Source organism: Azolla caroliniana, unplaced genomic scaffold (assembly GCF_043228905.1).
Source record: "Azolla caroliniana isolate FFs.n. ecotype wild unplaced genomic scaffold, voAzoCaro1.0.p SCAF_17, whole genome shotgun sequence".
NCBI lineage: Eukaryota > Viridiplantae > Streptophyta > Polypodiopsida > Salviniales > Salviniaceae > Azolla > Azolla caroliniana.
This window is the reverse complement of record NW_028230452.1, coordinates 12,909,531-12,936,147: the sequence shown is the minus strand read 5'-3', so window position 1 is coordinate 12,936,147 and position 26,617 is coordinate 12,909,531. Positions and strand designations below refer to the sequence as shown.

The window sequence follows — 26,617 nt, the reverse complement described above, 5'->3', positions numbered from 1 at the left end:
TCGAACGCGCCATCAACGATGTGACCTGCACCGTCCCTCTCCGCGATTCCCTCACTTTGGCCTCTTTAATATTTGGTAGTAGTTAGTCACGAGCAGTCATGATTGATGGATGTGTCTGTCCCATCCCATCCCATCCCATCCCATCCATCCATCCATCCATCCATCCATCCATCCATCCATCCTCAAAACTCGCTTTGCTTCTTCCTTCTTGCTTGTTTTGTTAGCGTGAAGAAAAGACAGAGAAGCCGCCCATGATGGCATGTGTTCTTCATCACGGCTGCAATATCCTCTCACCCCAGAAGACCACTCCTCTCTGCTCAAGGCCGCCATGGAAACCTTCCTCTTCAATGCATCCCCCCTCGAAACATTCCATCTTCTTCAACAGCAATAAGGATCTCACACTCGCTCTCACACTGCGGACCAGACCTCATGACCCTCAGAAATGTCGTCTGTGCAGGGCTACCACCGATCGGACAATCTCTATGGCTGCCCCCTTATCTGAAACCAGGGAAGATGAAGAACATGATGTTATCGTCATCGGGTCCGGGATTGGTGGCCTTGTTGCGTCCACCCAATTGGCCATAAAAGGTGCTCGTGTACTCTTGCTTGAGAAGTACATCATTCCTGGTGGTAGCTCGGGATTCTATCGCCGTGATGGATATACCTTTGATGTCGGGTCTTCTGTTATGTTTGGATGCGGAGATAAGGTAGAGTTTTGTGTCTTCCTCTCCCCCAAAAACACATCATTTCTCTCTATGAAGTTTTTTATTTTGGCAAAAGCAACTTAAGATCTTTTTCTTTTGAAAGTTGTTGGTGCTTTTTTGAAACATATGAACCGAGTTTTTTGTCTCTGTGAAAAACGTAGGTTTTGTCTAGAGAAGCATGTAGAATTTTATTGCACGTTCATTTGATGATGCATGCTCCTGCATACGGTATGCAAAAAGGCATACTAAAAACGTTATTTTTCAATGAATCAAGCTAAATTCCATGAAAAAGACAGTTTTGTGTACACAAACCGTATGAATGTTCTGCTAAATTCCACTGCAAGTATACTTTTCTTTAGAGGTGGAACAGTTTTACTGTTTTAGATAAGGCAAAAATTTGGCCAAAGAGATAAAACTACAGTTCGTCACCAGTTTCCTTGAGCCCTGATACTACGCGAAACGTTTTTGTTTGCTTGGAAAGGGGTCCATCAACCTCATTACAAAGGCTTTGGCGGCTGTTGGTCGAAAATTGGAACTGATACCAGACCCAACAACTGTGCATTACCATATGCCCAATGGTTTATCCATACTTGTTCATAGGGATTACGAAGATTTCATTGACGAACTTAACAGTAGATTTCCACATGAAGCAGATGGCATTCGTGGTTTCTATGGAGAATGCTGGAAGGTATAGACTTCTTGATAAAAAGTTGCGGTGTTTTATTTAACCTGTAAGTTGGATTTCTGATTCAGCGTGAGAATAAATAAATTGATGAACAGGTATATAATGCGTTGAATGCTCTGGAATTGAAGTCATTGGAGGAGCCCCTTTATCTTTTTGGCCAATTCTTCAAGAATCCGTTAGCATGCCTTACTCTTGGTAACTGCTTTTCTCTGAGGAAGACATTTTTCTTTCAATATTGTTATGCATCCAGCATGTTGGTCTCTCAAAATCATGGCGATTCTCTTTCTGTGGGCAGCTTTCTATCTGCCGCAAAATGCTGGAGATATTGCACGCAAGTATATCAAAGATCCAGAACTCTTGTCATTCATTGATGCAGAGGTATGAAATGTTGTCCCTCATATGTGGACGCAAATGTTTTTATTATGATGGAGAGGCTGAGGGAGAGGGAGAAAGAAAGAATGACATACTATATGTGCTTTTTAGAGGCAAAAAATGGTCTATGATACCAAACGAGTGATAATATCTTAAAATGATATGTCATCTCATCTCGGAGAACAACAAACCAAAATAAAGGTAGCTTGATTAATAATAATGCCCAAGGTACTAGATTCCTTATTAGCTAAGCATCTAAGTTGTGAGCTTAGATGATTTGAGACTTCTGCCTTCAAAAGATCTCCGACATGGGCCAATCCAAGTTAGAGATGTCTTGAAGCTAGGAAAGAACTTTTGGTCTCTTTCGATAATGGCCTTGATTTGTTGATACAAATGTTATCAGGGCTGTGGTGTAAATGCATCACAAATGCAATTTCCTGAGCTGTTATAACTCCTTTTTAATGTTTGTGGTTGACACCCTACTTATGTAGCCTCTGACTGAACAAAGCCTCGTTGAGGCTGTGGTATTGACCCCTAATTTTATAAAAGCATTCTGGGATTGCAGATCTGGATGGCACAATTGGTAAACACTTTCTCCTTCATAGCTTTGCATGCAAATTTCCTAGTCTCAATATCTAACTCAGGTGAAGAGGTCGGAACTGATATATCATAGTATAGAATATATCACGTAAAAGCATAAAAGGACATGTATCCATTTAACAGGCTCTGATGGTAAATCCATCACGTGACACGTGTAAAAAGAGTGTATGATAGTGGGCCATCTTCCTACTAAGTGGAACTACAGGCCTTTGGGCTGTAATGCCGCCGGGATGGCTGTGCTTTGACTGCTCTTGCAGCATCAATGACAGCTCTGGACTCTCTGACATCCACAAGCTTATTGCTGACCTTATTTGACTGATAGTTCCTGACCTTCCTCTTCCAGCACTGTGACACAAATGATTAGGGACTGCAGGGTCTTCTGTAAAGTTGTCCCTGAAGGTCATGGGTGGTATAAAAGCATTTGTGGTAATTCTCTGCTCATCCTACCCATTGTGCAGTCCCATTGGTTGTTGTGGAGTTTCTGCTTCATCTCCTCCACTCGTTATTGGGAGACTGTAGCTTCGAGTCTTTGGTTGCAGCCTCTCTTTCTGCGGTCATGAACTGCTTGGCAAGGGTCTAAACATGTTTGATGAGTGTGATCACCTATGTAACTGTCTGCTTTGGTGCTCAGACACCTCGAACTGCTCAAGCTGAGAGTCGGCTACTGTGCTTCGGCTTTCATGGGATGTATTGTTATCTCTTGGAGCCTATGTTCCTTCTTGGCCAGTCCAGATCTGAGCTCCTCTGTAAGCCTGATGATTTGGTGTCACTTAGTGTCTGCTGCTGCCTTTGTTTGTTGGGGCAGTAGGTGATTGCTTGCACATGACGGAATCAAAAGGTGCGGCCAAGTTGGTGGTCTGCTGGGGCAGGAGCTTTTCCAAATTGTCTTTATAAATCTGGCTGAGGTTGAGATAGCTTGCTTTGACGTTTGTTTGTCTGCCATCAAATAGAATTTGTCCCGCGGTGGTTCCACCCATCATAATAATTTTTGGCAAATGATGTGTGACTGGGAGTACCTCTGGGGCTGGGGTGACATTTTTGTGTTTGGGCTGTACTGGACCTCCATTCTCATCATGACCAGACTGGAACCTTCGTATGCTAGTTGCTGGGCAGCTGTGAGTGTTCCTTGATGGGGATGGACTCTGCTGCCGCTGTCTCATTTTGCACCTCTGCCACTCAATACTACTGGTCCTCAGGTGTGGCAGCTGCTTGCTTGTGAATGGCTGCCACTACCAGCTGCCACTGCCATGGGCGAGATGGAGGTGATCCTTGTGGTGGCTGCGGATGTATCCTGGGCTAGCGGGTGATGGGATACTGTGGTGAGGGTGGCTGCGTGGTCGACAGGGAGATTGGGGTAAGGAGCCAGAGAGGCGTTTTGCCAAGGCTCTAGTGATGTGAATCAGCTGCTTCTTCTGTGGCAGCTCAGCTGCTGGGGAGGTGGAGGTGATGGAGATGGATTGCATGGTCAGCAGGGGTACTTCTGCTGGCGCTTCAACAGGCAGGTGGTTCTTGGCTCTTTGCCCTTGTGGATTATGCCAAACCTTTGGAAAAGGTTTTGCACAACTTGTTGGAACTGACCCTGCTAACCTCCACCATGATGGCTGCCATGGCATAATAGCCCCAGTTGATGACCTGCTGTTGTAGGCCCCAATGAGGATGAGTGGATCCAGTATGTCCTGGGTTTTGTATGTTTTGAATGACTCAGAGTATGGTTTGAAATAGCAAACGGTGTTGAGGTGTACAACCTTGATAGTGCTGTTCCATGGCAGGTTCGGCAGGTCCAGATGCTCATTGACAGTAGATTTATGCTGATCCACATGTTTTCATGTTTTCATGATATTGATATGGTCACTCTAATTCGTTTCCACTTTGCTCATGTCCAAGTGAGGACGATCCAATCTATATTAGAATGAGGGCAGTGCATTTATATTTATGTCGTGTGATTGGATCACTCTAATTCTTTTCCACTTTGTTCATGTCCAAGCGAGGACTATCCAATCTATATTCGAATGACGGTAGTGCATTTATATTTATGTCATTTGATTGGAACTGTTCTTGCACTTTAGCATACCATTAATGAGTATCTCCCTGTTCTGCAAGCTATTTCCATGACATAAGTGCCAATCTTGAGGAGGGAGGGACGAAGAGAGGAAGGGAGGGAAATTTCTGGTAAAAAGGACTGACCATGATTTGCAGTTTACTGGGTGATTTACAGTGTTTCATTGTAAGCACTGTGGATGCTTGCCGTACACCGATGATCAATGCAAGCATGGTAATTAACTCATGTTTATGAGAAGATAAATATGGAGTCATCTATATTCCTTTATTCTTGTTTTCTGGTTTGTGTTAAATTCAGGTAATGTGTGATAGACATTATGGTGGGATTAACTATCCTGTTGGAGGTGTAGGAGGCATACCAGAGCAGCTTGCTGACGGCTTAATTGAAAGTGGTGGAAAGATTATTTACAAAGCTAATGTGCAACAAATTCTCTTAAAAGATGGCAAAGCAGTAAGTTGATATGCTGAACTCCAAGAATGTATCTAGATGCTTTGTTTTGATGTTCATATCCTTCAAAATTTCTTTACGTACACATCAATATGCGCGCATATTTATACATATAATATGCACATGCTTGCAAATCTCTTTATACATATGGCTTATGTGTATATGTATGCGCATAAAACATACACACACAAATAAATGTATACTGATATTTATGAAGCAAGGCAACATGTCAATCAATAGTTATTTCCATGGGTGCAAAATTTGCAATACATTTCTCAACCTCCTATTCTTTTTTATATGGATCTTATTTTTTTACAAAAGTAACATCAGATGTTTTGTTGATGATCTCTTTGATATAAAATTTCTGAGATTTCAATAGGAGAAAAAAATTATTGCAAGTAATTTAATAGTTGAAATTGACTGCTGGTAACAATGCTTGGAGTTTCCTAGATCTTAACATAGTTTTGTTGCCCCTTTTATTGGAGGCTGATGTTTATGATGGAACCATGTAACTAGAGTATGGCAGAATAATTCTTATTAGAATGCTATATTTCTTATTTATATGCAAGATATATCTGTTCTCAGTTTTAATGTTCTCTTGCATCTGTTTGCGAAATGAATAATTTTTATTTCTCTTGTGTGAACTTGTTCATCTACATTGCCAGAAAGGTTATTCTTAAAATATAATTATGGAGCAGATGGAGTTTTCTTGAATTGTGTTAAATATTGGTCACGGTCTTTGCAATTGGATTAGGAAATCATTTGAGAGAAGTTTGATAAAATTGGAATACTAATAGCTAAATAGGTTGATTATCGATCAGTTTAACTATGTATATTATTAAATATTTGCTTGTATATACAAGTTACATATTTTTGAAGGATTTTTCTCTTAAAAATAAAATATCTTCATGGTCAATATGGCTATTACCCTCTGTAAAAAAGTGATAGAAGCTTAATGTGGATAGGTAATGTACTTGGCATCAGTTTATTTATGAATGCTGATATACGAAGCTTCAACTTCTCTCTGGAATTTAGAAGGGATGCCATGACATCTAGTTCACACTTTGCATAAAGTGATTGACAAATTGGGTAGTGTAGCTTTGCGCTTCAATATGATATACATTTTGTAAATTTAAACTTTTGTTATTTATGTACTTTTACTATACCTCTTTTTATCTCTTATTCAGCCAAACATACACACTTAATTTGACTGTTTTACATACTTTCTTAGTTTTGATGTAATCAAATATGTATATCACTTGCAGAGGGTTACCTTTCTGTATCAGAGAAATGAATGCATAACATGTCCTCTGAGGAATTTGAAATACATTGCAGGTAGGCGTGAAGCTCTCAAATGGGAGAGAAATATTTGCAAAAAAAGTAGTCTCAAATGCGACGCGGTGGGATACATTTGGTATATTAGTTGCTTCATTATTTCTAGTCTAAATCTCTATTTGAGATTCCATGATTAAAATCTTACAGTGTTGAACATATCTCTTTATTTCCTATCCATCAAGCAGAAAAGCTACTTCCGATGGAAAGAATACCTATGGAGGAGCAGAACTTTCAGAAACTATATAAAAAAGCCCCATCCTTTCTCTCCATTCATATGGGCATTAAGGCGGAGGCACTTCCTCCTGGCACAGAGTGCCACCATCTTGTTCTTGAAGTATGTGTCATTTTTTTTCTAGTCAGATGGTAATAAAAATTCAGCGTTTCCTATGTTGATACTGAAAAGTGTGACTCTTAAAGGATGTGAAAATTCTGACTTCGAAGCACATCTATTTGAAGGTATAGATAGATGTGAATTCTTATATAATTTTGATGTCAATAAAATTCTGTAGGATGATTGGAAGAATTTGGAGGTTCCATATGGGACCATATTTTTGAGCATCCCAACTGTGCTGGACCCATCTCTGGCTCCTCCAGGACATCATATTCTTCATATCTTTACAACAGCATGGGTGGATGATTGGGAGGTAACGCCATGGAATTCCGAAACCCTAAACCTTAAACCCAAAGTCACGGCATTCCTAAACCCTAAACCTTTAACTATAAATTCTAAAGCCTAAACCCAAAGTTACAGTATTCCTAACCCCCAAACGCTGAGCCATAAGCCTAAGTGCAAAATCTAAGGTCACATCATTGCTAATCCTTAATCCCTAAACTTTAAACCACTAGCACGATCCCTGAAAACTGAAACCTAAACAAAAAGGCATATCATTCCAAAACTGTAAAACTTAAAACTCTAAGCCCAAGCCATAAGCCCTATTAAGTAAAACTAGTTTTTTGATATGAATTTGTAATCTCAGAACTTTTCTCATCCTCGACTAATAGGGGCTGCCACAAGCAGAATATGTAGCTAAGAAAGAGGTGGTCAGTAACGCCATTGTGGAGAGACTTGAGAAGAGCCTTTTTCCAGGCCTAAGAAAAGCAATCACTTTGAAAGAAGTAACTGTATTTTTTCATATTTCCATAATTCATTTCAATTTGGGTTTGGAGTTTTTGGTTTACACTGTCCTTTCTGTTTTTTAGGTGGGTACACCCAAGACTCACAGACGGTACCTTGCACGAGATGCTGGAACCTATGGACCGATACCTGTTGGCAAGCCTAAAGGACTCTTGGGAATGCCTTTCAATACAACGGTAATTTGTTGAACCACTAAGAATTCTAACATTATTGACATTCTTTTTGTTAGTTTTTCACCTAAAGGTGTTTTAGTTGATTTTGGTGTTATTTTTCACAGGCCATTGAAGGATTGTACTGTGTTGGAGATAGTTGCTTCCCTGGTCAGGGTGTTATTGCAGTAGCATTCTCTGGAGTAATGTGTGCACACAGAGTAGCAGCAGATCTTGGTTTGTGCATGCATTGTATTCTTTTGGAAATATTAGTTGCAAGTACACATCCGTACAAGCTTTACACAGATATTTGTTGGTGCAGGATTGGAGAGACGTTCCGAAGTCCTCGACAAGGGTCTTTTGGGTCTCCTATCATGGTTTCGGACACTCGCATAATACCTACCATGAATGCGTTGCACTTGATATTTCATAATTAGTGTAGTGTGCATACTATAAATTAGCTCTCATTTATTGAATTCCCCATATATGGACTAGTAGAGAAACAGCGAGCAATGAATCACAATCCCCATATGTTATGCTGGATACTCCTTCAATGTGTGCTTGGTGGATCATGCATATATGTATTTTTGTATGTCCTTGTTATTGCGCTTTTCCCACTTGCTACCAAAAAGTATTGTCTTGATTGGTGTCTATTGACTACTTTTTGGTTTTTCCTATTGCTTTCTCCCTCAATCGTATCATGCACTCTTGATTCCAAGGTTTAATAACTAAATTTTTTTGAACATTGAGTCACTACTCAATCCAACACATACAATGCAAGATTGTTCCAGTTTTGGTCCCATAGGAAATGTTTTCTACCTTTGAGAATAAAGAAAATCTCTTTGTCGTTTTTGCCAAAAATAAACAAATAAAGAAAATATCAAGTTTTGGAAATATGCAGCATATAAAGGAGATTTTGATTATGGAATATGAAGTACTTCCTAATGCCTTGGTAACTTTTTCATCAACACCAATGCATCACAACTTGGGAGAGGTAGGGAGTCACATTCTTCTTTGGACTACCATGCCACACTTGTACATGTTTAGGAGGATCCACTTTTCCCTTTGTGAGGGCATTGGCTTTGAATCCCATTGACAACGAATGTTTGCCTTGAACAAGCTTGTGCATCCATTGCAATATTACATCTTTGAGCTTGCTTTTTCCACATTCATCAACCTAACTATCTTGACACACACTTCTCTTCTACTCAACCTAGTATTTTAATGAGGGAAGATCATTTCTCTTAGGAATAACAACTCTCCTTTGGCCATTGTTGGTTTAGGATGATCCACTTTTCCCTTTGTCAGGGCATTGGCTTTGAAATGCCATTGACAACGAATGTTTGCCTTGAACAAGTTTGTGCGTCCATTGCAATATTACATCTTTGAGATTGCCTTTTCCACGTTCATCAACCTTTACCTATCTTGACACACATTTCTCTTCTACTCAACCTCGTATTTTGATGAGGGAAGATAATTTCTCTTAAGAATAACAACTCTCCTTTGGCCATTGTTGGGAAGCTTGGCTTTGATTTGAGGGTAAATAGCAACACAAATATTCAATCTTGCCATTCATTATTTTGTAGATGAAGATAGAGATGTGATGCAACAATATTTAAACTAGCTTTTATGATTTGTCTAGATATCAAGATCACCTTTAATGGACGCGAATTTACGGAATTTGTACCTCAAAGAACAACATATATTACTCGAAATGATTTGTAGATAGGAGAAATGGTAGTTCCAAAGATGGTAGAATTTTGTAGTAGATGTCAAGGACTCGTGGGTTCAAATATGGTGTTAACACAACCATGGAATCTCATTACCTTTATGCTAGATTCAATAACTGAAACATTTTCTCTAATATTATAATTCAAACAAGTGCATTCCATATTTTGTTCCAACTAGTTATGTTTTTGTTTGTGCCCTTCATTTCAATATAGCTCCAAGAAAAAATATCTTTATACTCCCTCAAAAGTGTTGCGAGAGTTGCCTTGAATTCTGTTGGTAGCCTTGTACCGATTTTTACAATTTTTGTATCCTCAAACGTCCCCAAATTCAATTCCTCGAGATCGTAGTCGCAAACTCGACAACAAGTGCATCAATTCCTTTTAGAAGTTGTGTTCGACGCGGACAACTTTTTGAATACTCTTTGCAGTTGGTGTTACTTGCTTGTAATGTTTGGCGCTTGCAAGATATCCACCTCAAACAAACTTACTGAGGTGGGAATAGATTTGATCATTGCATCTGCTTCCTTCCTCCTCATCTAGCTAGTCCTGCTGACATGTGGAGTCCTTCCGCAATTTGTGGACGATGTTGTCAGGGTAAATGTGTACGTTGCACCAGGATTTGAATTTTCTACTTTCCGTGCCAAAACCTTAAATATGGTTGGTCCCATTTTTGGTCAAGTTTGAATTTCTGGATTCATGGTCTTCCTAGTAGTAGCTGGTAGGATGAATTGACATCCTCTATTTGTATGACCAAAAGAGCCAAATGTTGATAGGTTTACACCACCCCAAGAAATTGACAGGCATCTAAACACTCCCAGTGGTAGCAAAAGTCGTTGGTTTGCCATTCGCAAAAGAAGAGGTGCAAGCTCCCAATCAATTATGCGGATTTGTTGGCAAAAATGTTCTGTGATTATGTTGACACCACTTGTAGAATTTCTGAGATAGGGAGATAGAGAGAGAAAGATGAATTGAATGATTTAGAATTGTTATGGCTCTTCTCTACTCAATTAAAGAGAGACGTGTATTGTTTTCTTATAGAATACATGTGTCTATTCGTGTGACACTTCATATCATGAGTCATAATTGTTTATTTAATTATTTTACAATTTTTATTCTTTTGCTTATATTTTCCAACACTCCCCCCTAAGGAAAATAATCAAAATTCCAAGCTTTTATCTTCGGTTTTTGTATGATTGAGTAGTTTGATGTTTTTGCCGCTTTGCAAATGTTTATAACTTGCTACTAGCTTTGTTAAGAAATCTGCCCACATCAAAGTTGATGGCGTAAACTTTATGTTGATCTTCTTTTCTTCAATCATGTCTCTTAAGAAATGATGCTTGAAAGATATGTGACATATGTTGTCGCTAATTATTGGGTTGCTTGCCAACTTTAAGCATGACTGATTGTCGAAGAAGATTTCTATTGGTTTTTCTTCAACAAAATTTATTTCTTCTAATATGGCTTTTAGCCAAATTCCTTTTGCAGCTAGGGTAGCGGCAACATATTCCACTTCTGTCGAAGATAGTGAAACCATAGCTTGTTTCTTCGATCAGCATGCAATCGCGCCTTCGGCAAAGGTGTAAATGTAACCACTTGTGGAATTTTGGTCATCCACATCTCCCCCCCAATCGGCGCCGGTCCATCCATGAAGAGCAGTTGAGGGGTTTGCCCATCCACACAGTTTTGGTTGGATCGACTCCGAATGCGTGGATTGAAAAGTAAGACACAAGTGTTTAGTATGTTTAAGATATTGAAGAATTCTTTTAAGTGCTCGCCAATGTTTAGGACCAGGATTTGTCATAAAGCGTGATAGTAGTCCAATACTAAAGCATAGATCTGGTCTCGTGCTACTCACTAGATATCGTATGGAGCTTGTAACTTGTCTATAGGGAATGTTTTTCATTTAGGTTTCTTCTATGGGTGATTTTGGGCTATCTTCAGTGGACAACTTAAGTGTGGTAGGAAGTGGGGTAGATATGGGTTTGCAATTGTCCATGTTAAAACGTTTTAGAATATTATCGATGTACCGAGATTGTGAGAGTAATATTGTACCTAGTCTTGTATTTCTTTTGACTTCTATTCCTAGAAAATAGGTCATTGATCCAAGGTCAATGATGGGAAATGCTGATTTTAACTCTTGTTTACAGAAATTTAAATAGGATAGAGAATTTGATAGTAAGGGAAAATCATCTACATAGACTCCTAGTATGATGATGTTAGATGCCGATTTTCTAAAGTAGATGTTTGGTTCACTTTTAAGTCTATTATATCCACACTTAATTAAAAAGGTATGGAGACGATAATACCAAGCTCGAGGTGATTGTCGTAGGCCATAGATTGACTTCCACAGTTTGCAGACATGTATTGGAAGTTGTGTATTTTGGAAGTAGGGAGGTTGCTCCATATAAGCTTCTTCTTCAAGGTCACCATGTAGGAAGGTGGTCTGAACATCCAAGTGATGAATTTCAAGTTTGATAGCCGCAACGATGGCCACAAGTAGTCGAAAAGATATTATTCGGAGTGTGGGACTGAAGGTATCTGTGAAGTCTATTCCGGGTACTTGTGTGAAGCCTCGAGCAACTAGTCTAGCTTTGATCTTTGGGGGTCATGTTTTATTCGGAGTACCCACTTGCAGGTTATAATTTTACGGTCTGTGGGTTTTCTCACAAGGTCCCATGTTTTATTTTTGGTATGGGACTACATTTCATTTTTCATTACATTTATCCAGTGATCTGCATTCGGGCTTCAGACGCTTCTTTGACATTGGTGGGTTCTTCGAGATTGGTATGTGGACTATCTTGGTCGATGTTAGGTGTGTGACCATTATCAAGATTGCTAAAGTGATACTCCAAATTGTCCAACTCTTGGTAAATGTTAGATAGTGATCTTAAGCGCTTAGGAGGTGTCGTATCGTTGTCTGGAGTGTGTGAATGTTTCGGTTGTGGAGTGTTAGGGGAGTCTAGTTTTGTAGGAGAAGTATTGAACTTGGATTTTGTGTGTGATAGCGTGAACTCGGACGAGGGGGTCAAGATTGATTTTCCGAGGTGAGTTTTCGAGTTCTATAACTGTTTTCTTGATGCAAAGGGGAAGATTTTGGATTGGGGGATAAACTAGATGGGGTACCCAAGTGTGTGGAGCTATACTCAACATCAGAGAATGAATAGTGTGAGGGTGACATCAAGGTGAAGGAGACTGAGGACGGTGTAGGAACAATGCTAATGCGACCCTGGTGATATCATTTGAGGATTGTTCGTCGTGGTGTAGCTGCCATCGAGTAACAACACCTTGGTTGTGTTGATTATTTTCTGTGATTGGTGAGGATGCTATAGGACAGTTGTGTTCGTGAAGAATTTTATCTTCATCAAAGAGGACGCTTCTACTAAAAAAGAATGTGTTTCTATCTGGTTCATATAAGTGGTAGGCTTTGTAACCATGGGCATCGCCATAGCCAACGAAAACGACTTTCCTAGCTTTTGGATCATGTTTCTTTCTTTTTGTATTTGATATGTGAGCAAATGTAGGACAACTAAATATTCTCAAATTTTGGAGATGAGGTTTATGTCCATACCAGAGTTCAAATGGAGTAAGGAATCCTAGGGAGTGGTGGTAGATTCGATTTTGAATGTAGCAGGCTGTTGCAATGGCTTCTTCCTAGAATTTCGATTCTAGTTTTGCAGCATGTAACATGCTGCGAGCAACATTTAACAGACTTCTATTTTTCCTTTCTGCAGTGCCGTTTTGTTGGGGTGTGTGTGGGACGGACCTTCGATGGTGGATTCCTTGTGTTTTACAGAAGCTTATGAAGTCTTTGGAGTGATATTCCCCTCCATCAACATGTAGGAATTTAAGTTTTCAGCAAGAGAAAGGTAATTCTTAAATGCAGATAGAGCTTGATTTTTAGCTTTTAGGAAGATAATAACGGTGAATTTACTATAGTCATCGATAAAACTTATGAAGTATACTGATCCGCTAATTGATTTTGTAGGAAAGGGGCCAAAAAGATCGTTGTGGACAAGTTGCAATGGACGACTGCTTGTGGTTTGTCGGAGTGGAAAAGTATTTTGGGGCATTTTCCAAGAATACACCCTTCACAAATTTTCAGGTTTGTGAGACGGGCTTTTGGAAGGCCTAGTGCCATGTTATGAAGTTACATATTTTTTATGGCTTGTAGATGAGTGTGTGCGAGTCGATGGTGCCACAGATTTGTTAGAGTAGATTGTTCGTTTGTTGATGTATAGTGAGCTTCTAATGTAATGGTTTTGGGTGTGCATGGGATGCGATAGAGTCCTTCATCTAGGTGCTTACAAATGTATTTCGTTGTTTGTCCAACCAGGGTTTTATGCTTGATTTGTGCATATGTTTCTTCGAACTTTATGGAGATGTCATTTTTGGTTGCTTGACAGACTGATAGTAGGTTTTTCGTAATTCCAAGAACAAAACATTGTCTATAGTGAGAAGTTGATTTTCTTCTATGAGAAGGTCTATGTCCCCTTTTCCTAAAGCATTTAGTCTACCATTATTACCAAACACGACAGGGATTGGTACTGGTAAGGGGTTATAATTTTTGATGGATTTTCTATTATTTGTCATGTGATGTGTGGCTAGTATCAAAGTACCAGGTGTTGTCTGATTTCTGTTTTGTATTGATTGCTACAATTAAAGCTTCTGCAAGAAAGGCTTGCATGAGGTCATCATAACCGTCATCAATCTTTTCCTCGTTTGTTTAAGTTGGGTATGACTCATCTTCTGAGATTTCTTCATCTATGTGGGCTTCTACTCGAGATCTAGGTCTTTGATATGTTTGATATGGTTGTTTAATTTTGGTTTTTCTAAACCTACATTGGTTGTTTGTATGTCCAGATTCTTGTAGATGGTGCAAAAAATTTGTGAGAACCTGAGACCTCCAGTTTGTGATCTAGAATTTTCTGGGTAGTTTCTCGGCTTATATTCCATTCTTTGATTTTGATAGGGTTGTTTGCTATGATATGCTATCATTGCTAATGCGTGTTGTGTTTGTTCCGGTCGACATGCCTTTTTCATTGCCTCTTCTTGTCTTATACAATTTATGAGGTCAATGAGAGTTGTGTTTGTGTTGAAATTTTGGGTAGTCACAAAAGTGCTCCATGATGGTGGCAATGCACCTAATAGGAGGAGTCTTTGCAACTTTGATTCTATTTCGACGCTAGACGTAAGACAATCATCTAGTTTTCATTTCCATGAGTTTATAAATGCACACATATCATCTTCTTCTTGCATCATTAAAGTTACTAATGAGTTTAGAGTCATGACCCGATATCCGTCTGTAGTTGGTTCGAATTCATTTTTTAGGTTGTTCAACATGGCGTTTGCAGTGCAACAATTTGTGATCGAATCTGCTTGCTGATCTTCCAAATTTGTCATGATTTCTAGCTTTGTTGCTAGATCTTTCTCTTCTCATGTAGGGTAGTTTGGGTCTAGCGTGTTGGGTTGTATACCTGTGCCCTCAACTGATGCCCATAACTTCAGTTGTTTGAAAAGGAGAGTCATTTTGCTACTCCAAACTCTATAATTTGTGTTATTCAATTTGCTGATTGTTGTTTTTCTATACAAGAAGTTTTGGGATGAAGGTGTTGCCTGAGCCATTTCTACGAAAGGTTATTTGTTCAAAACAGGAGTTTGCAGGTTTTAGAAGGGGTAGCCTATTCTGTGATTTATTTGTTTCTATGCAGAAAGTTTGATCTACGATTTGTTGTTGTTTCTGTGCAGATTCTAGAAAGTTTGATCTATAGGCCGTTGTCTAGTTATTCTATGGTAGAATAGGGAACTTGCTCTGATACAATGTAGAATTTCAGAGACAGGGAGATAGAGAGAGAAAGATGAATTGATTGATTTAGAATTGTTATGGCTCTTCTCTACTCAATTAGAGAGAGGCGTGTATTGTTTTCTTATAGAATACATGTGTCTATTCGTGTGACTCTTCATATAAGGAGTCATAATTGTTTATTTAATTATTTTACAATTTTTATGCTGTGAACCAATTTACGTTTATTTGGATTGCCTCATCATCAAATAATTCCGGCAATGTATCCGGATCTTGCTCTTCCGTGGAAATCACAATGCTTTGCTGATCTATTGGCAAAAAATGTTTTGTGATTATGTTGACACCAGTTCCTCCTGCAATGCTTTGAACCAATTTATGTTTGATGTGACATGTTGAGAATGGGTGCAACTTGAGGAACCCGGTGAAATTATTATTGGTGTATTTGAAGGGATTGTAGGAGTCTTCGTGAAAATGTCTTCCTTTTGCCGAAGGTTGCTTACCTCCTCGTGGACCTTTTCTTCATGCTTTGTTTGGCTATGCATGCGTTGCTACGAAAATTGCCACAGTGGGACCTTCTTCCACTAGTGTAATTTGCACCATGTTGATTAAGGATGACTTCCCTTTGTCCTTCTCCTTCTCAATAATCGTGCGCGATATGGACAAGACGACTTCTTGTGGCCCATTTCCTCACATATGAAACATTGGATTTCTTGTTGTTCGCACCCATTACAATTGTTGAGCCTGGACCGATTGTCCTTATTGTCATGACATTCGTGATCATTACATCGGAAATCATTCGGACCCTTTATTGTCATTGTAACTCCCATGAAACTAATTGGTTGGGGGCCTTGTTGGGGCATTTCCTATGGAAATTGTTGCTACCTGAGTTGTAGGTTTGTTCCACCCATTATAATGGAAATTTTGTGTTGGGTGCTTATTTGTTTGGCAGATTGCGCTCGATACATTGTTTAATCCACAATCAATAGCGATATGTCTGGAATTTTGACATGGTGGACACCATAAGTCTTGCTGAAATGTGCTTATTTGACATGTTGGGGTTGGTATTGGAAGATGTGGATGGCTAACAAATCTTTATGTGCAGTTGTGTCCAAATTCTGTGAACTTAACACTGAACGCAAAAATGTTGCCCCGATACGCTGATGTGCCAATATAAAGCAGAAAATGAAATCCCTCACTTGTTTCCTAGGTTTCTATCCTCATTGCCTGCATTTTCGTGTCCTCTTGAATCTGTCTTACGGTGTTTGACATACATATGAAGGAAGCATCTTTGAGCTACCCCACTTGCGCCAACAAGCATAAGTGATCGTTGTATCTATGATAGTGGCGCAAGTGGTGTTGTTGACATTCGGTGTGGTGTGATTTGGGCTTCCTTTGATCGCTGGTGAATGATGTTGACATTCGGGGTGTTGGATAGGACTTGTTCCTTATAACCACCACCAGCTCACAGGCTGCCATTAAGGTGTCGGAGGACGTCATGCCACGGTTGGATGCTGAGTTTGAACGAAATCTTCCCAAGTGTAAATTCCACTTTCTTAAATACTATGGCCTCCATGTTCGTCCATGGGGTTGCCCAAATATTCATACACTTTGCAAAGAGTGAATTGCACTTTGAGCAAGTCTAGCAATTGTTGGAGTAGTGCGGTCTTTCCTTCTTTGGTACAGGGATTTGAGAGGTGAGGTTGTTGCTTGATTAGGTGTGTGGTTGGTGGGTCTCGAATACGTCGGGTATATAATGGCCGTATTCACACAATCCGACTCGGACAAACTAGGTTTAGGACAATTATGTAAATGTATAGAACTGCGTGCGGAAGCTTGTAGACTGTAAAAGAATACGACGGAAGCTTAATAGACACAACCTATATATATATATATATCTCCCTTGCCTGGATTCGAACGTCGCCACCCATGCCCACCCCATAGCCTCTTATGCCCTCTCCTTGATCCGTATGACGCAATTAACCCAAACCAAATGGCATTGCCCCTCGACGCTTCACCCATCCTATGCTCTCGTCCGCCTCTAGGAATGCCAGGAGCGCACACGCACGGGAACGGCTCGGGCACGACAAGAACGCAACCCATGCACAAGACTTCTCGGGAGGTCACCCATCCTAGTACTCTTCACAAAAGGAAAACGGCTGAAAGCAAAAAGGGTGCAGCACCAAGACTTCCCAAGAAGTCACCCATCCTAGTACTGTACTGGCCCAAGTGCGCTTAACTATGGAGTTCTGATGGGATTCATGTATTAGCGCTCATATGACCACACCACAACAATGCTTTGTGTTCCGAGGTACTAATGCTAGAGAGACCTATGCAAAAATGCTCTACGAGGACAACTAAAATAGAGGGACCCACGTCGCCGTCCCAACCGCACGCGCGACGGGCGCCGGCGAAGGCTAAGGCTAAGGCCTTGGATCCTAGACAAGGAGTACATATATATATATCTTCCCTGCCCGGATTCGAACCTCGCCACCCATGCCCACCCCATAGCCTCTTACGCCCTCTGCTTGATCCGGATGAAACACCTAACCCAGACCGAATGGCAATGCCCCTCGGCGCTTCACCCATCCTATGCTCTCGTCCGCCTCTAGGAATGCCATGAGTGCACACGCACGGGAACAATTCGGACATGAAAAGAACGCAACCCATGCGCAAGACTTCCCAGGAGGTCACCCATGCTAGTACTCTTCACAAAAAGAACACGGCTCGAACCAAAAAGGGCGCATCACCAAGACTTCTGAGGAGGTCACCCATCCTAGTACTGTTCTGGCCCAAGCGCGCTGAACTGCGGAGTTTTGATGGGATCCGGTGTATTAGCACTCGTACAACCACACTGTTGGAAGCAATGTCGTCTGTGCGGAAGATCAAGAAGCATTCGATCCCTGCTGAGTACCTGCGTATGACTGTTTGTATGTCGTTGCACAGAGAGAGAGAGAGAGAGAGACACAAAAGAGTTTCTTATTTGATAAAGCAACAATACAACAACCAACCTCACAAAGAGGTTACAAGGTCACTATATATAGTGACCGACTTAGGGCAACTGCCCTTTATGCTAATTACATAAATGGCCAAAACGGGATGGTGTGAATACGTCCATTATACACAGGTATTCGACACTCCCCCGTAATGGGCGTATACATGGGTTATCTAAGGTTACAGGTATAGACTTAGGTTCTCGGACATATCAGCTTTGTTCGAGTCGGCAGGGTCCGAAGGCAGAAGACCGAACTGGTCGGGTCGGAACAGTTGAAGCCGATCATTAAGGAACTGATGTCGGTTGTCGGGAACCATCCTGCTCTGTGTCCGGCTCTAACCGGACTGGTTTGTCGTTACGCCCATCTGATGCCGAAGAGACCGAAAACGGTCTGCCGAAAGACACTTGGTCATTCCATCTGCGACATTGTCGGTTGTGGATATTTTCTCTAGACCGATTTTCCCTGAAATGACGCAGTCCCGAACGAAGTGATATCGAACATCGATATGTTTGGAGGCGTTGTGGTGAACCGGATTTTTCGACAAGGCAACAGCACCTTGACTGTCGCTGTAGACAACTGGAGCCGAGTCATGTTCGACTTGTCGAAACGTGTGCGCCAGCCGACCGAGCCACAAAGCTTCTTTTGCTGCGTCGGACGCAGCTACATATTCTGCTTCGGTCGTTGAGGTCGCTGTGCACTCCTGAAGTTTCGACTTCCACGAGATTGCTCCATTGCCGAATTTGAAGCAGTATCCGGTTGTTGATTTCCGACTGTCTATACAGCCGGCGAAATCCGAGTCGGTGTAACCGACTACGCCTGAGGTTCGGTTCGGACCGAAAAGAATGCCGTGGTCTTTTGTGCCAGCCAGATATCTGAACACATGCTTGACTGCGTTCCAATGCGATCGGCCAGGATTGTGCATAAATCTGCTAACGACTCCTACGGCATGAGAGATGTCAGGCCGTGTCGCGACCATCAGGTACATAAGGGAGCCGACTGCCGGTGCATACGGTACTGACTTCATATCTTCCCCCTCCGAACCGGATGTCGGGCAGTCTCGCTGAGAGAGCCGAAGATTCATAGGGAGTGGGGTTGAAGCAGATTTGGCTGATTGCATGTTGAAGCGTTCCAAGACACGTCCGATATAGTCGGTCTGAGACAAAAAAAGATGTCGTTTATCGCGATGCCGACTAATCTTCATGCCAAGGATGTGTCGTGCCGGACCGAGGTCCTTCATGGCAAACTTCAACCGCAGTTGCCGAACGAGATCGGCAAGTTCGCCCGCGTGGCGGCCAGAAATTAGCATGTCGTCCACGTAAATGATGAGGAAGATGGGTGATCCATCTTGAGATGTATTGGTGAAGAGACAATGGTCCTCATCGCTTTTGGAGAAGCCGATCGATTGGATGAAGTCGTCGAACTTCTTGTACCATTGTCGCGGTGCCTGTTTGAGGCCGTATAGACTCTTCCTGAGTCGGCAGACTAGATGTTCTTGGCCAGTTGCCACGAAGCCTTTTGGCTGCTCCATATAAATTTCCTCCTCGAGATCACCATGGAGGAAGGCTGTTTTGACATCTAGCTGAATCAGCTCCAAGTTGTCGGCTGCCACGACGCCGAGCAGAAAACGAAGGGTTGTCATTTTCACCACTGGTGAAAAAATCTCGTCGAAGTCGACGCCATATTCTTGTCGGAAGCCCTTCGCAACTAATCTGGCCTTGTACTTTGGGGTGGTCGAATCAGACGTCTCTTTTAGTCGATAAACCCACTTGCAAGGAAGAGCACGTCGGTTCCTAGGTAATTCGACCAGATCCCAAGTCTTGTTTGCACGGATGGAGTGCATTTCCGACTCCATCGCCAGATGCCAGGTGGCCGAATCGACAGATGTCGATGCTTCTTCGTAAGACGTCGGTTCGCCGGCGTCGGTGAAGAAAATTCCAGGAGAATACCTCTCCGGAGGTTGCGACAGTCTCTCGGATCGTCGAGGTATGATTGGACTGGTCGCATCGGGTATCGAGGTCGGATGGTCCGAAACCGAATCATTCGGCTGTGCCGAGTCAGAGTTGTCCGAGTCGGTAGGATAAGGTTCAGCTACCCGTGAAGCTGACCGTGTGTTAAGAGCGGGGCCTTCTTGAAGGGTCGGCACATCGGAGAATGTTACCCTTCGGACTTCGATCGGTTTTTCGACTGATGGATTCATAGCCGACTCGTTGAACACAACGTCCGAACTTCGAACGATTTGTCTGCGTTCGGGGTCCCAGAGTCGGTATCCCATTTCGCCGTCTGATCCATATCCAAGGAAAATGCATTTCCTGGACCGAGGTGCAAGTTTTCGGCGATCATCTTTCGGAATAAGGGCGTACGCCTCGCATCCGAAGATCCTCAGCTTGTCGTAATTCGGCTTGCTGCCGATCCATAGTTCCTGAGGAATTTGAAGTCCTAGAGGTCTACTTGGCGACATATTGATTATGTGTACTGCCGTGAGTAGAGCCTCTGCCCAGAAGCCATCCGACAGTCCGGAGTGTTGGAGCATGGAAACTATCCTTTCTTGGATTGTCCGATTCATTCGTTCTGCAATCCCGTTTTGCTCCGGACTGTGTGGTGCCGTAAATTCATGTCGGATGCCGCGTTGTCGGCAGAATTTGACGAATTCGTCGGATTTGAACTCTCCCCCATTATCGGTCCGAAGGCATTTCAGCTTTCGGTCGGTTTGATTTTCTACCATAGCGAGCCAATCGGTGAAGATCGAGAAGACACGATCTTTGGTGCGAATTGGATAAGCCCACACCTTTCGAGTCGAATCGTCAATAAAACTGACGAAGTAAGAGGCACCGCCTAGAGACTGATTCGGCATTGGGCCACAGACGTCCGAATGGACTAGATCGAGAGGTCTCGTTTCTTTTGGTGCTGATGTCGGGTGTGATGCGGCTACTTGTTTGCCATACTGGCAATGCTCGCAGAATTGATGGTCGGAGAAGGAGAGTTTGGGGATGTACCCGGCTCTGGATAGATGCGTGATGCCGACCTTGCTGAGGTGTCCTAATCTTCGGTGCCATAGTGATGACACAGGAATATCCACCAAAAACAGGTTACCCTCTCTGAGCGTAACATGTAACGGATACAATGAGTGTATCTTAGGTCCTCTAGCAAGCAGGAGGTTCCCCCTGTGGAGTGTCCACCCTCCCGAAGAAAAACCGGCACGAATGCCGTCTTCATCTAGTTGTCCGACTGAGATCAATGGCCTTGAGAGCTCGGGTACATGTCGGACATTGTGGAGTACAAGTGTTGAGCCACCTGCAAGGTTGAGCTCTACTGTGCCGATTCCGATGATGTCACAGTGTTGCGAGTTACCGACTCGAACTGAGTCGGAGTGACGGATCGTATATTGCCGAAATTGGGATCGATGAGGAGTCACGTGAAATGACGCGCCCGAATCTAAGAGCCATGTGCTCGACTCTTCAGTCGTGAGTAGAACTTCTGATCCGACTGGATTTTCGATTGATAGTATATTCGGGTCGTCTGGTAGCACATCAGCTGAGAAGCTGACGTAGTTGACCTCCTCATGCCGGCCACTCTTCTTGTTGTTCTTGTTCTTGAGTGCGCGGCAGTCGGCTTTGATGTGTCCGGGTTTCTTGCAATAGTTGCAGATTCGGTTATCCCGTGACTGGCTCCGTCTTCGCTGATTGTTCGGCGGTCGTGAGGAATCTCTTCCTCGTATGTTCGATCGGTCTGTCGAACCTTGTACTACGTAAGCGTCGTCTGTTGAGTCTTTGGCAAAAGACTTTCTCCGAGCTGCTTCGGTCAGAATTGCGCTCGTGACTTCGGAGTATTTGACAGCCGTGGTTGACGCGTTGCACACGGTTGTGACGAAAGTTTCCCATGATGAGGGAAGGCTACTCATGAGTATCATTGCTCTGAGTTCATCCTCGATTGCCGTCCCCTGTGACGAGATTTGGGAGCTTATGCTTTCGTACTCATTGAGGTGTGCTTGAACCGAATCGGACTCTTTCATCCGCAAGTTGTAGAGGCGCCGGATCAGAAACATCTTTGTTGCGGCGACCTTCTTTTCGTAAGTGTCCGACAGTGTTTTCCACAGTTCGAATGCTGTCGTACACGATTGCACTGTGAAGTATACTGATTCCGATAGGTGCATCCGAATCGTGGCGCGGACGATTCTGTCCAGCTTCTGCCACTCGATTGGTTTGTACCCTTCTGGAGGTTCTTCATTTTCGATGGGATCGATTTGTCCCTTGACTATGAGATAGTCCTGCATTTGCTCTTTCCAGAAGTTGAAGTTCGATCCATCGAACTTTCGTAGACTCATTTCTGACGAGCCGGATGTTGATGCCATCAAATTCGGTTTCGGTTGACGAAGCTCGGTTCGGAGTTGACTACGAACCTTGTTGGAGTGCAGCCGGTTGGCTCACCCGATATCGTTCTAGTCGGATTTGAACCCGAGTCGGTTCGGCTTCGGAACTTGCTCGAATTGACTCCGGTAGCTTGAGGGACAGAACCGACTGGTCTTCCCGAATGTTGCCGAGTCGAAGTGAGCGCGGTTCGCTTCGGATATATATGCCGAATACCGATTATTGAAACCGATTATCTGGACCGATTTTGCTTCGGTTGGCTGCAGCGACGAGAGAGACAGATCCAACTGATCCTCTCGAATGTCAATTAGCCGGATGAAGCACGAATTGGGGTTGTTGTCTTGAGACCGATCTGCACCGAGTGGTTACAACGAGCAGCGTTTGGAGACCTCTTCGGATGCCGTTTAACCGAATGGAGCACGATCGTGTCAATGATGCACAAGGGGATTTCACCTCGAGCGGTTACGATCACAAGGAGGGAAGTACAACCTGCTGGCTTACTCCAAGCAAAGATGATCTAACGCGATGAGATGCAAACCTGTTTTTCTTCTTCTTCTCTCTTCTTCGAATGACGCAGGAAACCGAATGCTGAGACGACGGCCGACAGCGGATTGAAGGACCGACTACTGTGCAGGCTCTGATACCAGATGTTGGAAGCAATGTCGTCTGTGCGGAAGATCAAGAAGCATTCGATCCCTGCTGAGTACCTGCGTATGACTGTTTGTATGTCGTTGCACAGAGAGAGAGAGAGAGAGAGACACAAAAAGAGTTTCTTATTTGATAAAGCAACAATACAACAACCAACCTCACAAAGAGGTTACAAGGTCACTATATATAGTGACCGACTTAGGGCAACTGCCCTTTATGCTAATTACATAAATGGCCAAAACGGGATGGTGTGAATACGTCCATTATACACAGGTATTCGACACACACCACAACAATGGTCAGCGTTCCGAGATACTAATGCTAGAGAGACCAATGCAAAAATGCTCCGCGAGGATAACTAAAATTGAGGGACATATGTCGCTGTCCCAACTGCCTGTGCAACGGGCGCCGACGAAGGCTAAGGCTAAGGCCTTGGCTCCTAGACAAGGAGTACATACATACATACATACATACATATATATCTTCCCTGCCCGGATTCAAACCTGGACACCCATGCCCATCCCATAGCCTCTTACACCCTCTCCTTGATCCGGATGACGCACTTAACCCAGACTGAACGGCAATGCCCCTAGGCGCTTCACCCATCCTATGCTTTTCTTCCGCCTCTAGGAATGCGAGGAGCGCACACGCATGGGAACGACTCGGCCACGAAAAGAATGCAACCCATGCACAAGACTTCCCGGGAGGTCACCCATCCCAGTACTCTTCACAAAAAGAACACGGCTCGAAGCAAAAAGGGTGCAACACCAGGACTTCCCAGGAGGTCACCCATCCCAATACTTTTCTGGCCCAAGCGTGCTTAACTGCGGAGTTTTGATGGGATCCCCGCACCACAACAATGCTCTACGGTCCGAGGTACTAATGCTAGAGAGACCTATGCAAACATGCTCTACGAGGACAACTAATATCGAGGGACCCACGTCGCCGTCCCAACGGTACGCGCGACGGGCGCTGGCAAAGGCTAAGGTTAAGGCCTTGGATCCTAGACAAGGGGTACATATATATATATATCTTCCCTGCCCCGGATTCGAACCTCGCCACCCACGCCTACACAATAGCCTCTTACGCCCTCTCCTTGATCCGGATGACGCACTTAACCTAGACCGAACGACAATGCCCCTTGGCGCTTCACCCATCCTACGCTCTCGTCCACCTCTAGGAATGCCAGGAGCGCACACGCACGGGAACGGCTCGGGCGCGAAAAGAACGCAACCCATGGGCAAGACTTCCCGGGAGGTCACCCATCCTAGTACTCTTCACAAAAAGAACACGGCTCGAAGCAAAAAGGGTGCAACACCAGGATTTCCCAGGAGGTCACCCATCCTAGTACTGTTTTGGTCTAAGTGCACTTAACTGCGGAGTTTTGATGGGATCCGGTGTACTAGCGCTGGTATGACTGCACCACAATAATGCTGTACGGTCCGAGGTACTAATGCTAGAGAGACCTATGTAGAAATGCTCTACGAGGACAACTAAAATCGAGGGACCTGTTACCCAGCCGACAAAGGAGCTAAGGACGGCAAAGACCAGGGTGTGAAAATGGGAATTGTTATTTGGGAATCTGTTGAAATTACTAGTCTTAATATATATATTAATATAGGAGAAGATGTGGACGGACGGACTGGAATTGGTATGCCGATCCGGATCCGGACCGATCCTGAATAGGTGCCGGTTGGCACTGTTTTGTACTTCGCACCGGTGACCTATATAAAGGCCCGATTACAATGTAGTCATTAACGGAGAGTAATATAAACCTTTTGTTTAATCATTGAGTATTGTTCACCGTTCTGTGCTTATTGTATATCTTACGCGTGTTATTGAAGTATTGCTAAGTAATTGATTAAGGTCGAATTAAGCGTTGTGTTGTAAGTTATCTCGCCGTAACACCCTTTGGTGAAGTGTCTTAAGTGGACATGCTATGTTAGGTTGTTGTCCGGCCCTAAGGAATAACACAATTTTTGGTGACCACGATGGGATGCACAATCGCAGTGAACAACGGCGGGAATGGATGACTAGGCCAACGGACGACCCGGTTACGGAGAGAGCACGAAGACTTGCTGAACGACGATGGTAGCGAGAGGCGTTCTAGCAAGTGGCAGAAGAAATCGGATCGGATCGATCATTTTCCAAAGTTATCCGGAAAGTGGCGGAGGAGTCGCTCCGTCTGCAACAAAACGCCTACCTGGACGAAGGAAGCAGCTTAAGCAGTCTTCGGGAAGCGGAATCCCTTCTCCAGGCCTTGGCCGGAAGAGACGGCGAATCCGAAGCATTTTCGGCGCTGGAATCAGATTCGGAAGGGGGTTACAGCGCACACATGAACTATCGCAACAGTAACGACACCCCAGGAGGACCGGAGGACGAGGAGTCGGATACACTACCGATACCGGAACTAGAATTGTCAGACCGGGAACCTCCGGCACTAGACGTGGAGCAACCTCCGGGGACAGAAGAGGACAAAGAAAGACCCCCGACACCGGAATTCGAGCCGGTGACACCGACACCGGTTCGGCAAAGACCTCCGACTCCGATAGAGGAACAACAACGACCTCCGACGCCGACGGAAGAGCAGGAAAGACCACCGACACCGCCAGCCTGTGCACCGACACTGGACGACGACATGCCGTTCCAGTACTCGAAGTATAGGGATGACCCAGACACGGAGGCTCATGTTCACGCTTTTCAACAAACATGGGAGGCGAACCATGTGTCACATCGATAGCCGAATTCGGCGTGACATTGGAAGGACCCGCCGCTAGATGGCACCTGACGTAGGACCCCAGCACCATCACCACCTTTGCGGACCTGAAAGCTAAATTCTTGCACTTCTTTCAGAAGGAGGTGGACCAGAGAGAAATGGTGGGACTATTTTATACCATCCGACAGGACCCTGGGGAGAGCATTCAACAGTTTGTCATCCAGTTTCAACGGATGCACAGTCAGCTTACTTGAACACCTCCGGAGGAAGAAACACGGGCTATATTCTTAGCCGTACTCCGGGAACCTCTACGTACGGTATGCACGGTCATCGACTTTGGCACAAGTACCATCGACCAGGTCATCGACCGGGTTAGAGAAATGGAGAAAACAAGCTCTTGGCTAACAATGGGAGCACTCCAACGAGTGTTACCAACCGATGAGGATCTCCGGTTTCGACAGGCCATTCAATGCACAACATGCCTAAATGCCGGACACTCAGCACTAGAATGTACCATGCGGTCGCAATGTCTATTGTGCCATTCCAGGAACCACACAATCGAGCAATGCGAGTACAATTTGTTGAATCGCCAAGCACCACCGGTTCGGCAAATCGAACCACGGAGTACCAAGGAGGAGGAAGAAGAACGTTGGAGGCGAGAAGAGCGATACCGACTGGCACAGGATGTCCGGTATAGGGACAATTATGACCGGTATGATAGATATGATCGGTACCAGGATTATAATGGGCGGTATGAAAGATACAATCGGGACCAATCCCCCGGTTACAACCAACGACGGGAAGCCTACGGGAGACATGATGACCAACCCCGTCAAGAGTATCGAAACAAAAAGAAACGCCATTTCAAGAAAAGGGGTTA

General features: G+C 43.6%; 1 protein-coding gene, 1 long non-coding RNA gene and 1 pseudogene across 2 annotated transcripts; 2 read left to right on the top strand and 1 right to left on the bottom strand.

Annotated features, from left to right (window-relative positions):
* The first annotated feature begins 228 nt into the window (after positions 1-228).
* Positions 229-8,029, top strand: CRTISO (carotenoid isomerase). Its single transcript, XM_087332841.1, has 14 exons — positions 229-707; positions 1,001-1,073; positions 1,186-1,392; positions 1,485-1,584; positions 1,685-1,767; positions 4,577-4,633; positions 4,718-4,870; positions 6,203-6,281; positions 6,388-6,536; positions 6,712-6,846; positions 7,205-7,318; positions 7,403-7,513; positions 7,615-7,723; positions 7,809-8,029. The coding sequence occupies exons 1-14, from the start codon at positions 655-657 to the stop codon at positions 7,880-7,882; spliced, it is 1,497 nt and encodes a 498-aa protein (XP_087188967.1). The 5' UTR covers positions 229-654; the 3' UTR covers positions 7,883-8,029.
* Positions 8,030-14,095: 6,066 nt separating this feature from the next.
* Positions 14,096-14,864, top strand: LOC147853179 (uncharacterized). Its single transcript, XR_015531315.1, has 2 exons — positions 14,096-14,404; positions 14,523-14,864. It is a non-coding gene; the product is annotated as an uncharacterized LOC147853179 (long non-coding RNA).
* A 9,463-nt stretch (positions 14,865-24,327) lies between these two features.
* Positions 24,328-24,446, bottom strand: LOC147853178 (5S ribosomal RNA; annotated as a pseudogene).
* Positions 24,447-26,617: the final 2,171 nt, after the last annotated feature.